Source organism: Anabas testudineus, chromosome 12, assembly GCF_900324465.2.
Source record: "Anabas testudineus chromosome 12, fAnaTes1.2, whole genome shotgun sequence".
In the NCBI taxonomy this organism is placed as follows: domain Eukaryota; kingdom Metazoa; phylum Chordata; class Actinopteri; order Anabantiformes; family Anabantidae; genus Anabas; species Anabas testudineus.
Window position 1 is genome coordinate 12,798,794 of NC_046621.1, and position 14,745 is coordinate 12,813,538.

Here is a 14,745-nt window from a genome sequence, read left to right on the forward strand (position 1 = left end):
TTGACACTAGAAACCTAGCACAAATCATGATGGAACAGTGGCTCATGCTGAATCATGACTGGAATCAAGCAAAGTCAGTGTGGGGCTTTAAAACCAGATTCTAAGTGACAGCTACAAACCTTGTCCCTATTTCTGGAAATGAGCCTTTGACATAATGAGTTATATAACACTGCAATCACTGACATGATGTATTAATATCTGAGGCAAATTATAGTTGAATTACTTATAATTGAGTGAGCGAGTGTGCATGCATCTGGTATTTGCCATACTGTATCCAAATAAATCAGATTTAATGTCGACTGTGAGATCTGAGGGAGCACTTGTTTTCGTGTAATTGGGAGGTCATGCTGGCAACAGCCCACTTAGCACAATTACACAGGAAACAAGGTTCTATTCAGCTCAGCTGAGGCACTTTTTTTTAAAACAGAAGTTATCAGTCTTGCATTTTGCCTAATGATTACATACCAGCATATGAACATATGTCCAAGACTATAAACCTCTGACAATGAGTACATTGGTGTAATAATGACCTCATAATTCTCATAAATCTGAACAACTAACTTTAACAGCTAAGAAACAAAAAAGCACAACAGTCATATTTCACTTGGAACATGTGAAAGAAATCTGGCAACATCACTCAATGCATTGACACTTGTTCTTACTGTAGAGGGGAGGTCGCAGCATCTGTCTCGGCTGAGCCAGCTCAAGCTGCAGATGATATCAAACATCTGGAGCTGGAACTACACAACAGAAGGAAGAAACAACATCAAGGGATGTTACAAATGGTTCTCATTCAGGTTTTAAAAAAATGCACATTTTTGAAAACAGACAAGCCCCTAAGAGAATCAAAAACATGCAGCCCTTTCATAGTTCGAGCAGGGACAGGCAGCGGTTAAAGCTTAATTGCGCATCAATGCTCGAGAGGTTTTGGTTACTCTTTTTGGAAAGAGGTGAGGTGCTTTTCAAAATGTGTTTTTAACACATTTGAGGTATTTTTTGCTTACTGTTGCAGACTGCCTCCTTCCACCAGACTTGACCATCTTTCCAAGTACTTCATAGCCATCCAGTGTGATGTTGTTGGCCTCCTTGATGGGCTTCTCTGCCACCTCTTGGCAGTCCACATTGAGCTTGACTTTCTCTGGAGAGATGCTGATGTGGAGCTGCAGGAGGGAAAGAGGGGATGAGGAGAGGGCATTAATAACAAAACATTCTTGTCTTCTCAGTACTTTACTTTGCAGCTGCCAGCTTTGTTGCAACACAATTACTTGGCAAAGAGAACTAAGAACACTGGAGCTTTAAAAAAGGGACTGGGCATGGTTACTCTTTAAAAGAGCAGAAAAAAATATTTAAGAAAGTGCAGCCATGAGACCTGGAACAACCTCAGTGAACCTTCTAAAACCATGGTGTCTGAAGCGTATAAAGATGCTGATAGTGTATTTCACATAATTAGTAAATGCAGGGAATTGTTTAGTCTTTGCTAAAGCCAGTTAATTTCTTAGTGGTTACCGATTTGGCAGGAGATTGCTGTCTGATGCCTCTGCAGATGAGTGGACCATAAAAAAGGAAATATACAAAATCTGGCATTTCGGTGCAGCAATAAACTGCAGTGAGTGACTGTATAAAATGGCAACATTACAGCGTTGGAAGTTTGCTGTCCAGAAAGCCCTGCACCACATCTTGAAATGATATCATTTGTGGTGTGCCATCAAAGTCCTACACTTTCCATACTTTCCCATCGTAGTTGCAAATTTTCCCTCGCTGAACAGTCAAGCTTTCTTTATGTCAGAAAAAGCAAGCTACCATTTCTTTCAACAAAGCCATACCAGCCACAGGCTAGGCCATAGTTCTTGGCAACCAATCACAAAATTACAGATGACTTCCTTGGCAACAGAACAAACTATCTGGTGGACCGCAAAGAGAGAGAGGGGTGTCGTTTATTCCAGGGTCTTGGCATGGATATATTATACCATGATGCTCTTGAGGGCTTACCAAAACAACTTCAGATGATATACTGCAATGGCAAATAAGGAGCATGTATATATTACCTCACAGTAAACACAATAAAAACACTCAATTCACTGGAAAAAAAAGACCTCAGGAAAACTAGCACTCTAGAAGTATTTAACTGATCTAGTCTGACTGCAACAAAGTGCTGACAGACAATTTTCTTTCATCAATTGTAAGGAGAGAGTTTTCTGAGCTTCTTTTTTTCAACACAGTATATTAGGCAAGGTTCAACCTCCAATGCACTTATCAGGTTAGATTTTATTTATTTACATTGGCTCTGTCCAGACTCCATTTCATTATCCTAGATTTTGAAGGTGTCATGATCTTAATTTCGTGCCTGTACGAATCTACAGGTGTGAGTCCTCTCTACTGAGGATAAAAGGAAATAAATTTCCAGGGTAGATTCTCAATTACATAGCTGTTTTAATGCAAACAGTGGTAAGAAACCCCCAGCTGGGCTGATTGTTTTCATCAATCCAGATGTGAAGCTACCTTATTTGATCTGAACAGACAGGGCACAATGGATTTATTTAGCTGGAGAATTTAATATATAAAGTATTTTTGTGTTTTTCTAATGTCTAATGGTTTCTTTAATCATTAGGTTAAAGAGAGAAAGAATGTCTTCATGTCTGAAAGAAAGCTGTCACAAAAGAGGAGCACAAAGGCTGCAGTCAGTGGACATTCTGGCAAACACAGAGCCAAGAGCTGGTGCCATTGAGTACAGGCAGTGCTGTGGCTTTGTGCAGATCTCCATTCACTGATTTAATTAGTGCATGCATATATTGGCACAATCTTCCTAATTCAGTCTCTGAAAGGAAATTTTTAAAGACTGAGATCAAGACCTATGAAGGAACAGCACGGTTGGAGTATTTTAGAGCTTGACAGGAAACTGCAATGCGCTGGCCAGTGACTTTATATGTTAAAAACCTCCACTAATGTATCTCTGAACACATGACTAGTCACCATGACTTATGGAAAATGTCTCCTTCACTTCACTTAACAGGAAGTTAGGGAGGTCTCCAACCCTTGGAGTGTGGGAGGGGATTCCCCAGTAGGGTAGTAAGTGGCTAGTGTGTGCTTAAGTCATCTCTAAGAGCTTTCCCACATGTTTAACTAGTATCAGACCACAACCTCTTCAGCCTAGGTTACTCTTTATTAACTTGAATACACACTGCCCATCCCAAAAAATAATCGCAGACTAATATTTCATGGGACCTCCTTTAGTTGTGATTACAGCACAGATTCACCATCATTATATCAACAAGCTTCTGCAATGTCACATTTATTCCTGCCCAGAGTTGCATTAATCTTTCACCAAGATCTTCAATTAATGATGAGTCTGACCACTGCACAAAGTCTTCTCCAGCACATCCCAAAGATTCTCAGTGGGGTTAAGGTCTGGACTCTGTGGTGGCCAATCCACATGTGTGAAAATGATGTGTCATGCTCCCTGAACCACTCTTTCGCTATTTGAGCCTGCTGAATCATGGCACTGTCATCTTGGAATATACTTGTGCCATCAGGGAAGAAAAAATCCATTGATAGAAAATATATTCAGGTACGCAGCTGACCTCATTCTTTGGTCAAGTAACATTGCTGAACCTCGACCTGACCAACTGCAGCAACCTCAGATTGTAGCACTGCCCCCATGGGCTTGTACAGTAGACACTCGACATGATGGGTGCATCACTTTACCCTGATGCATCCATCACTCTAGAACAGGGTAAATCTAAAAATTTCTTTGCTTGATTCATGCCAATAATTTGACCCTTCTGAAACAGATTAACATCTTTTCCACAACCACAGGATGTGTCTTCAGACATGGTTGTTGAAGAAATGAGAAGCTACTCACTGCATCAGTTAGGATGTTGCCAGCTGAAACATAATCATCCATGCAGTAATTATCCAATGGGAAGCTCTTACCTATTTGCTTAGTTAAATCCAGGTGGTGACTCTGTTTCTGGACGGGCAGTGTATTAGATTATACTGAAAGTAATCATTATTTGAGGTCCTAGCTGTTTACCTCAAAGCTTGGAGGTCAACTTTTTATTATTATATTTTGGTATTTGTCACACTCAGTGTGCCATTACTGACTAAATACTCAGTGGCATCATTGGTCACGCTGGCTTTAGCATAAACACATACTCACTGAGGTCACTCTGGGAAAGCCACACACAATGTGTTGGGAAACCTCTGACAACATGTAAACACACAGCACCACAGCAAACATCAGTGGCACTTCCTCAGCAGACCAGCAAATAAGCAGCTAGGTAGACCGCTGCAGATTTGCCAGCTCATGGGGCAGCAACTCCTGCACCACAAACTAGCCACCCAGTGTACATTCAGACTTGAGTCTCCACCATGGCCACAGATTGAGAGAACACACACACACACACACACACACACACATACACATACGGCTGCCATCCAACTAGACTAGCAGTGATGTCATTTGCCTCCAGTCCTGACCTGACATTTTCCAGGGTCCCATTCATTCAAGTTACCCTACAATTTGTTGTCTAGATGCTAAATGGCCAAACTGAAAAGCATTTTACATTACACTCTGATGTGGGTGCCAATTTATCGTTCTCATCAGTCCCTCATTTAAAAAAAAAGAAAAAGTACTTTAATATCAGGAAGTGGACAGACCCGAGTACATTAAAAAGATTTATTCATTTTGACAGCCTTCGAATTAGGGGGAAAAAGAAATGTGTGTGCTAAATATGGAGTATGCTGTCCTTGGGAACCTACTGAAAGAAATTGGACGTGACTTGGAGTACATTGAAACCAGTCAATTTTCCTTCAGTGACAAATCTAGCATCTTAAAGCATTCCAGGTTGGTATAAAATATATGTCCCTCATTGTTTTAATCTCCACACCCCATTGTGGTCGAATATAATAGAGGACGTTTTATATTCCCTGTCACATAGTGTTGGATGTGATGTCATTGTTTCTTTTTACTTCTTGCTTGGGTCCCAGAGTCCGTACCATACAAAAGTTGTTTATCACAGTTGTTAAGCTTGGCATGTGGGTCGAATGTAGTGGTTGAACCACTGAAGAGAAACAGAGAGTTTGCAAAACAATAACACCACTGTGGGTGATTATTTTAGGTCAGATGGGAGGTTTTGACAGATTGTTTGAGGAGTAGTGGATGTTAATGAATCTTTTAATAAGCACTCCCATAAGAGAGTTCAATCTTAATTTCTTGCATGAAAGCCAGGGCGGATAATGGCATGAATCAGTTTCAGAGGAAAGAACATTTTTCATAGAGACAGTTGGAAACATCTGAATTCAACCTTTTAACACACTGCTCGTGATGCCTAACCTTATCAGCCAATAATGTGTACTCTTACTTCCACAACTACTATATGTCCTTAATTTATCTCTACAACCTTTAATAATTAAAGTAAGTTTGAGGTTTAAGCAATAATGCTTAAAGGGGAACTCTAATTTATACAGAGTTTAGGTTATTCTTGGGGAAACATGACATTCAGGAGGAAAATACCCTCAATGATGTCATCATGGTTATCTCTGACTTAGGTTAAGACCAAGTCTAAGGAAAGATCCTATTTAGTTGCATTATAGGAATGTAGGATCCAGTATTTTTGAGTATGGATTGTTACTAGGGACTAAAGTCGGGATATTTTTAAAATGTGAGATCTATTCTTGAAGTAACTCGCACAGTGTTTTAATCCAAACCAAGCTTAGTCCAAATAAAAATAAATCCAGTCTCCTACCAGCATAGTCTCACATGTTCATATGCTGTGGTTAACTCACACATTGCACAATATGCTGGGTCCCTGAGGTATTACATTTTCCCCTCTAACCTCCCTTTCAATGCATTTATAGCCTCCAGAACCCATTTATCAAACTAGCTGCCCATGATCCTAAACCTTAACCTTAAAGTTGAATCATAAAAAAACAGACCACTTTGACAGCAGATATTCAAAGATGGATAGCAGGGAACTTTTGACAGGTAACATGACACTACATGGTTTTGGCGGTTTATCAGATTTTCACATAAAAAGCTACGCAATGTAAATGAGGTGTAAAACTCAAACAGACATATATGAAAGGATTTAAAAACAATATATGTGAAAAGAAGCAACGAAGAACGAAAGCAACGAATGCAAGGTTCTGTAAAGGATAATCAGCCCAGAGGAGACCAGAAAAGCTTCTAAGTCTGTCCTGTTAAAGCCATATTTTAATAATATCACTATGTGGGTAACTCAGTACAGCACTTTAAGAACCATGCATTGTGTTTACCTTATGGAAACTACCATGGAAAATCCGCTTCACTTGCTCCTCGTTAAACGTGGCTCTCTGGATCTCTCCTCGAGTGTCCTTGTTGTAGAACGTGATTGTTTTGCTGGAAGCTGAAAATAGAAGAGCCTTTGATAAATCCCGACAGTGTGTTACAATGCAGCGGCACGCAAAGTTCAGACGGTACTATAGAGAACACATGGTTGTAGAGAGAGGAAAGGGATAAAGAGAAGGCAAGCAGAAATTAGGTCTATGTCTGTAATCATTTACATGCATTTCCCACATGTGTAAGCACACATTTGTAATAGATACTTGCTGTTGTAGAATAAACTATGATGCCAGAACAGCCAAATAAGAAAGTCATATTTATTCCAGTGTCTTCATTAAACAGTTTACTATGTCTGACATGGATCAGTAAACTTACATCTTTTATAAATAAGGTTTCTAGGAGAGACAAAGAAAACACCTGAAGAAGTAAACTAAAGACAATACAGTTTTTCGTATTTTGTGCCAGCTACAGCAGCTTCCCCCTCCAGCTGAGAGCAAAAACAAGATAGGACACTTACGATTGACTGTAACCCCGACCTCGGGATTGTTGTTTTTGTCAGCAATCTGCCAGATATCAAAAGGCTCAGTGGTTGTGTCAGGCAGCAGGCGGAAGAGCAGGATAATGGTGTAAGATGGGGGAAGACCATCTGGATGGATCTCTCTGTTAGTGTTAAAAAAAAAATACATAGCAATAAGTCATAAAATTAGTCATTAGACATCTGCCTTCTTCACATTAGAACTGAGAATATCATATTAAAACTGAATACAAAGATTATTAGATCTTGCTGCAATGGTAGAACATCCAAAATCACTGTAAATCACTGCCAGCTTTCCCTCTGGCCTTGCAGAAATAGCCCACACATTGAAAGTATTTTGTGTCCCCTATTTTTTGCTGCAATTCAAAGTGGTTCCATTTGTGTGCATTAAGTCAAAACACACATAAAAAAGTGCATCATTATAAACATATTAACAAAGTATGCCAAAGAGTTTTGAATACTTCAGCAGTTCTGCAATTAGACACCATTTAAAAGGGGCCCAATAATAAGACAAAGCTCTTGACCCAGGGGTGGTTTGTTTGCTCCTAGTATGAGGAGTAGGTGGGAGGAGGGCCTAGCCCAGGGACTTTTAAAATCTACAACCTACTTTTTTTTGTTTGTTTCTGAAGTCTCATATTACACAAGCTGCAACAACAAATAGAGCTACAGGCTTAGTGCCAAAGGGCGCTGGGGAAACCCTTACAAATGCTATTGAACATCATTATAAATAATGACTGTGGGCTGGGCAGGATTATAGTGCACAGGAGATAAGGTCAATAGGCTGGTAATATGCACATACTGAGTCTCAAACTCCCTCTGACACACCCACATACTATATAGCTTCATGTCTTACTTGGTGGGTTGGTTCAGGAAAGAATCTTTGTGCAGCCTGTAAGCAATGTAGCTGTTGAATGAGCCCGGCTCCATGGACACACCATTTATACCAGCGAACGTCCGGTCTGTGATGTTGAAAGCTTCCAACATCCTGAAGCCTAGAAAGGATTAACAACAAGAAATAGAGAAACCACCTAGAGCATAGTATACTAGTATTTTAGCAATGCCAACAAACCTTGTAGGGATTAGTTAATGTGTACTTTCTGTGGTGGGGATACTGTATGCTTACCAGGTGTGGTGAATCCATCTTTGTAGATCAGAGGGCAAGCTACAACATGACAATAAGTAATTAGAGGTTGGAAAAACAGATTAAGGTTTAAATAAAGTGATTCATCTCTCCTTATACACTTCCTCTGGCAGTAGATCAGTTGAATCAGTCAGTGAGCTTTTTGATACTTTTGCAAATGCATTAATCAATGTCTGTAGAAATTATAAAATTTGATTCAACGTAGTATTTTCCTCTTAAAGTATAATGTGTTTTACTGATATATGAATTACTCCCTTACTAGAAGTGACCGTTTCACAGATGACGGTGATCAGGTTGTCCTGGATCTTGGCAAAGGCGTCATAGCTGTCTACCACAAACACATGTCTCTCACTGGGCTTGCTGGCAATGCTTCTCAGTTCTGTCATGTCCACATCAGCCACGCCAACCGCCAGCACACTGTAGCCTGAAGGGGCAAACACACACAAACGCACACACAAAAAAACAAAGACTATTGTTAATCTACCAATAACTACTGGCAGTTTCATGACTGTAGGCATAATTATAAGAGTTAATTAAATCAGCCACAAACTTTGGCTCTGATGAAAGACTTCAGATAATTCAAAACAGCTCCACTATTATACTGTATGTATGGTACATACAACACAAACCAAAACACATGACAGTGATTAATAACTCTACACAAACCAGAATGCTGCAGTTTTTCGGCACTCTTCTTGACATCATCCTGGGACCGTCCATCTGTCACCACCACCAGCACCTTCGGGATGTTCCTTCTCATGCCGTTGTCTGAGGTGAATACCTTCTCATAGACATGCTTCAAAGCAATTCCTAGACGAAAGAGAAGGAAATGGCAGGATCAGAGTGGGATCAGAGAACAATTACTAGCAATTTGTCTTCTTCAGAATATTTACTTTGCTAAGACAGACTGTGCCTTGTTTAAGCCAGTGTAGATAAACATGTTGATTCTGATGTTTGCTGCATCAGTACAAGCAACTTTTGTGTTGTACCTGTCTTGGTGTTTCCTCCTCTGTAGCGGACACCCTGCAAAGCTGACAACACTATTCCCTTGTCATGGTAGGTGTTCAGTTTGAATTCTGTCTTAGCATCATCACTGTACTGCACGAAAGAAACCTGTTTAAAAGCAGAAAACAAAATCTTAAGAATGCCCCACTGCCACAATAAAACACAAATAACAAAAATACAACCTTATTTTATTTCAATTCATTTATGCTTACCTGCATGCCACTAGGGCTGATGACATCAAAGGCTCCAGTCATGCTTGTGACAAACTGGAGGACCTTATGGAAGCTATCGTCTCCAATACTCCAGGAACCATCAATGAGGAAGACCAGATCTGCCTTGGCACCTCTACACACTGTGGATAACATGCAACAATGTTGATGTAATAAATTTAACACTGGAAGAATTATTGTATCTTCAGAACCTTTATGCAAATGTCAACGCTCTCCTCACCATCTAGTGCAGGGGGAACTGTTGCTGGAGCAGGGGGGGTTGGAGGCTCAGTGGGCACCTCAGTGGGTTTGACCACTGGAAGAGAAAACAGGGACAAATGAACAAGATAGAAAGTGGCATACCTAAGTTTGGCTGGTGAAGAGATATTCATAAAGTTCCACTACTATATGCTGTTTTCTCAAACAGTATATTAGTACTAAATGGGCACAGAGCTTGCTATCTTACAAGTCTTCTCCTTAACACTGACTCCTGGTCCCTCGAGGTTGGGCGTTTGGGTGAACACAGTGGCATTGTAGAGAGTGTCAGGGGTCAAGTTATCAAAGCAGTAATTGCTCTCTGAGCCTCTGACTGTGATCTCTTGAGCACCACCTTTGGAGGCTAAAGGGAGAGAAGGAAAAAGGAATGTAACATATTTACTGTCAAAATCAACAAGGCTCCTTATTGTGTGATTGGTTAAACACTTACTGTCAAAAGGATTGACTTTGAGTCTGTAGGATGTAGCAGCTCGGTGAGGGGCCCAACGAATGCAGAAAGAATCATATTTTACATTGTAGGTGGTCAGGTCTGTCACATTCAGGTACACTAAAGGCAAACAACAAGGTACCATTAGTACACCTCTTTCCAAAACACACTGGAATCTTTAATTAGATTTTGTTCCTGTCGACCAATAGATAGCAATTAGTGAACTTACATGTTGTGCCTTGTCCAATCAAAGGTGCACTGACGCCTGTGTCATACTGTGCCAGAACCTTCAGGTCATATGTAGTTCCAGGTTTTAGGTTATGCAGTTGGTGGGAGGTTACATCTCCAACAAATACCTCCATGGACTCATCAGAGCCTGAAAGAGGAAATTAATATTATATGTGTGAGTAATCAAGTCTTCTTTGATGTAATTTAGAAAGTTAAGAGAAACAAAACAGTAACTGCTATGCACATAAGATACAAAGCAACAACTGTCTATCGAAAACTTTTTCATACCCTCAGGTTGGTAGATGAGCTTGTATCCATTAACCCTGGAGGGGGCAGGGTCCCAGGATACCCTGAAGCGGGTGTACCACTCATCAGAAACACGGAGATTCCTGGGGCCGAGCATACCCACTGTGGGGAAAGAGACAGGGCTGCACAGTCAGCACGGGCTTCAGTTTATTGCAGTGAGATGCAGGCGCTCAGTTTATTTTCAGTTTATTCACTGTTAGTGAACTGTCAGCAGCGTAATTACTGTATAATAGCTCATTGTGAATTATGAGTAAAAAATCTCAATGTGTGATCAAGAGGATGATAAATTCGACCACATCAGAGAAATGGCAAAAAAAATTAGGCTGCCTCAAGGAACAAAGTAGCATTACGATATGTAGAAGGATTTCTTTCTCTTTGAAAGGCAAAATTGGGCAACACATTGGCCAGCTCTGCAAGAATGAGATCTCCCTCATGCACAGCCATTTCTTAATTGTCTGGCAAAGGCTGTTGGTGTTTTTGGCCTTGATGAAAAGTCAAGAATTTCACTTATTCCACTTTTCCTACAGTGGATCAGGAAACTAATCAAAGGACTATGCGATTCAAATTTTCTGCTGTGGATTTGTCTGTAAATGGTTTGTACCTGTGCGCCCATCTCCTTCCAGCTCTCCTCCTGGTCCATCTGCATAGACGGCAGACACTTTGATATTATAAGGAGTATCTGGATCCAAGTTCTGCAGGATCACATTGTTTCTATTTCCTGGAACTGTAGTCTATAAGACAACAGACACAAGAAGAGAATTAAAAAAAAAAAGCATATTAGGGTGATTTGTATTAATATCTTAGATTAATAAAAGCAGGTTTATCACTGAGAACTGTTGTCAAAAACTGCATATTTGTCATCCTAAAAGGGTTAAAGAAAGTTTTAAGCCAGTAAACACATGCTTACATATTCCTCAATGGGATCTCCTGTGGTCTGGGCATAGGTGATACGGTACTGAACGACAGGACCATCTGCGTGTTCCCAGCTCACAGAGAGAGTAGTAGTGGTCGGGTCGTAAACACGCATGTTCCTTGGACCACTACGGGGTACTGACCATGTGAACATAAAAAAAGTGTTTTTAGATTTAAAAAAATTTGGTTAATCATTGATTACTACAATCTTAATATAATTGTATTTGTACTGTAAGACATATGGTCACAGATTGACGCTGGCCCTGGTTCTTACATGTCTTCCCAGCATCACTGATAGAGGGTCCTTCGCCATCGCTGTAGAGGGCGACCACTCCAATATTGTATGGGGTATCTGGGAGCAGCTGCTGCAAAAAGGCTGTGGTGGTGGTCCCTGGCACCAAAATCTACACAGAGTTGAAGAAAATGTCATCAATTGTGGAGACCTAGCTGCATTCAGATCAGTTTATTTTCTAACAATAATAAGCAACTCTCTAGGAGTGCACAGGCATAAAACAGACCCCCCACTGAAGATATACACAAACAGTGCTTGTATTGTACACTCCCTTTGTTGCCTCCCTTTTACTCAGCCTTTTGCTCTCAGCCCTGCGAGTGAAAGGACAAGATATTCCTTTGATGTTCTGAGGATTGGTGGTGGTACAAGAAGGGCGTGACAGCAGGCACCACTGTTTAACACAGTCTGACAGCAGCTGATTACATAGGGGCCACCTCCTCCTCACTCCCTTTCTGTCTGTGGGTTTGTTAGGTGGACAGAGTAAGGTCAGCTGCTTCTTGAGCGCTCTGGCTTGGTGATTACCTCTGTGGAAGGGAGGTGGAAGGGATGTGCACTTGTGCAGGAGCACTCAGTAGAAAGGAAGAAAGTGTATGTTAAAGGAAATCACGTGTGAGCAGTTTTAGTCCCACAAACAGTTCAGTGAATCTTATGACAACGTTTTCATATAATTTTTTGTAGAACTGTAACAATGCACTTTACTCTGTCTCTTGTAGTCAGAAACTTACTGATATGCTTTAGAGTATCTATGTAAAAACAATATCACAGACAATATGGTAAATTTGATATTTCATGCCAGGTGGTGTTATGGTGCTGGGTTATAAGGCCATATTGCCACTCATGCACATCATTGGCTCTGGCAACGGAAAAGTCTTGAGCCTGCCATAAGTGTGCTAACAAATAGGGATAAAGGCAGAGTGTACCTCTATATCAATAAACTGTCATATGCCTCACTCTTGAAGACCATGTTATAAGGATCCCAGTACAGAAAGTTCCTAATGGTACAGTCTTTCAGGCAGATGGTGAAGAAAGCTAGTGGTGGAATGTTAAGTCACACTTCAAAGGCTGTTTGTGGATTCTTTAAGCAACCCAGAAATCCTTTACACATGAAATTGTGGGAAAGTTGGTGCCGGATGCCATAATCTAGAGAACGGGAGTTGCAATTAAAGGACTCCCTTTAAAACATCAGTGGTTTCCTAAAGAAAAGAATTCAACTGGCAGTAAAGTGTGCATACATTGACACATTTAAACACATACAGACACCATTTAAACATACTGTACTTAAACAGACTTATGTTTTACTTTTAGCAGTTCAGCAGTTTTATCCATAATGACAGGGCAAAATGCACTCATTCTTCTACCCGAGTGTCGCCTTAGTTCTTTCCTAATGAATCCCTCAATGTTTGTATTTACGTGAAGTTGTATTAGCTAAATACCTGCAACTATGATTTCCTATGACAGTGAGCCATTAGAAGTTTGTGTATTGTGAAATTCCCATAGAAAAGCATGTATAGTTGTGAGTTTCACTGTGCACCTAATGAAGGCATTTGCATGCACATATGCTTAACAATATTTCTTCCCACACAGCAGATGGAAACTCACCGACTCAGATGGCCTGGCACCAGTCAGAGGAGCGTAGACCACCCGGTACTGCTGGACTGGGCCTGTGGCAGCCTCCCAGCGAACGTTGAGAGTGTTGGTTGTTGGGTTGAAAACCTGGATATTCCTGACAGGACTACGCTCCACTGCCAAGCCAGAAACGTTGGGTAGTTGGAGGTAAAGCAGAGATAAGGAAAAGAAAGGTAAGGGTCACGGTCAGAGTAAAACAAAAACAGGGTAAGAAAAGTGGTGAGAGGAGTGAAAGTAAAGAATGATGACAGCATGAGGTTAAAGGTTGGCAACATAAGTGCAGATTGTGAGGATAGATAGAGGGAAAGGTTGAAGAAGAGTAGAGGAGACAAAGACAGGAGTGTTTTAGTCAGGTACTCAAAAGTGGAGAATGGTCAAAGGTCAAGTAATTAGAGGCTAAGACCAACAATTACTCAGGAACAACAACAATAACACAACTATTTGTACTAAATGCCCTTATACTTAAGTGTATTTAGTATTTTACTATTCTTATTTGCTCTTTAGTATTGTTAAGACATATATTTGTGACTAAATGACACCTTTGTGAATTTCTTGGTACTGCAATTCTTTCTTTTTATCTGACAAAACACAGTCTAGACTGGTTTTGCAAGCCATAACGGTTCGATGACTACATGAGAACATTTCAATAAAAAGGGAACAATTCTCTCCAGCAACCAACAGAGACAAGTTTAAGACATTATTTAACAGTACTTCTGTCAGCAAGACACATCCTGTCAGTGCCCTAAAGGTTAATGAAAGGGATAAACAAGGAGAAGGTGCAGCTCAGTGTGAAGTTTTCCTTCTAAAAAACCAAAGCAGATGTTTGGAGGCTTTGTGCTGCTTGGCATTATAAGCCCATAAACTCAGGGGAAAAACACAGTGGGGAAAAACGCAGCAAGTGAGCTTCCGTACTTTTAAAGTTTCACAGAATAGCCTGTTGCCCCAAAAGCGCAGTTGGAGTTCAAGGTACAGTCACCAACAAGCAAAATGCATTCTACAGTAGCAACAAAGTTAATAAGTTTGCAGTTATGGCTTTGTGGCAGTATGATTTGATAGAACATCTCTGTACACATTGTATAAGAGTTCATAAGATGCACCAGAGCTACAGAAGGGAAGTGGGGGCAAGAGTAACAGACATGGTGCATAACCTTATACAAGTGAGGTGAGAGCCATAAAACACATAATGCTCTCCATTCATTTCTAATCCCCTTCTGTTTCTTTTTTCCAAAGGAGAGCTAATTGCGCAATATATCCCCCTCCCCCACTCCCTAAACTCACCATTATCCTGACCGCTACCCTTCATTCCAAACTATAAATGGACAATATTACGGTAAAACCAGAGGAGACACCATTATTATTCTGCCAACCCTGAGGAATTCCTTCCTATGCAATCACCCCACAAAATGCTGACTGACTCCCAGCAAACGATGGAAGAAACTGGAAAATCTGTGTTCTTCAAAGACATTCTG

At 40.6% G+C, this 14,745-nt stretch overlaps 1 protein-coding gene across 4 annotated transcripts in view; it reads right to left on the bottom strand.

Annotated features, from left to right (window-relative positions):
- Nucleotides 1–14,745, bottom strand: part of col12a1a (collagen, type XII, alpha 1a) — a 54,435-nt gene that overhangs the window by 9,617 nt on the left and 30,073 nt on the right. For all 4 annotated transcript variants that reach the window (XM_026354978.1, XM_026354977.1, XM_026354980.1 and 1 more), the window contains 19 exons: nucleotides 13,250–13,392; nucleotides 11,633–11,762; nucleotides 11,354–11,496; nucleotides 11,048–11,177; nucleotides 10,429–10,548; nucleotides 10,142–10,288; nucleotides 9,916–10,032; nucleotides 9,676–9,828; nucleotides 9,451–9,525; nucleotides 9,213–9,352; nucleotides 8,985–9,108; nucleotides 8,662–8,805; nucleotides 8,255–8,419; nucleotides 7,978–8,016; nucleotides 7,708–7,846; nucleotides 6,837–6,979; nucleotides 6,274–6,383; nucleotides 1,005–1,160; nucleotides 663–740 (listed from right to left, as the gene is read on the bottom strand). In XM_026354978.1, the coding sequence (XP_026210763.1) occupies nucleotides 663–740; nucleotides 1,005–1,160; nucleotides 6,274–6,383; nucleotides 6,837–6,979; nucleotides 7,708–7,846; nucleotides 7,978–8,016; nucleotides 8,255–8,419; nucleotides 8,662–8,805; nucleotides 8,985–9,108; nucleotides 9,213–9,352; nucleotides 9,451–9,525; nucleotides 9,676–9,828; nucleotides 9,916–10,032; nucleotides 10,142–10,288; nucleotides 10,429–10,548; nucleotides 11,048–11,177; nucleotides 11,354–11,496; nucleotides 11,633–11,762; nucleotides 13,250–13,392 (2,396 nt within the window). The remainder of the gene's footprint in view (nucleotides 1–662; nucleotides 741–1,004; nucleotides 1,161–6,273; nucleotides 6,384–6,836; nucleotides 6,980–7,707; nucleotides 7,847–7,977; nucleotides 8,017–8,254; nucleotides 8,420–8,661; nucleotides 8,806–8,984; nucleotides 9,109–9,212; nucleotides 9,353–9,450; nucleotides 9,526–9,675; nucleotides 9,829–9,915; nucleotides 10,033–10,141; nucleotides 10,289–10,428; nucleotides 10,549–11,047; nucleotides 11,178–11,353; nucleotides 11,497–11,632; nucleotides 11,763–13,249; nucleotides 13,393–14,745) is intronic.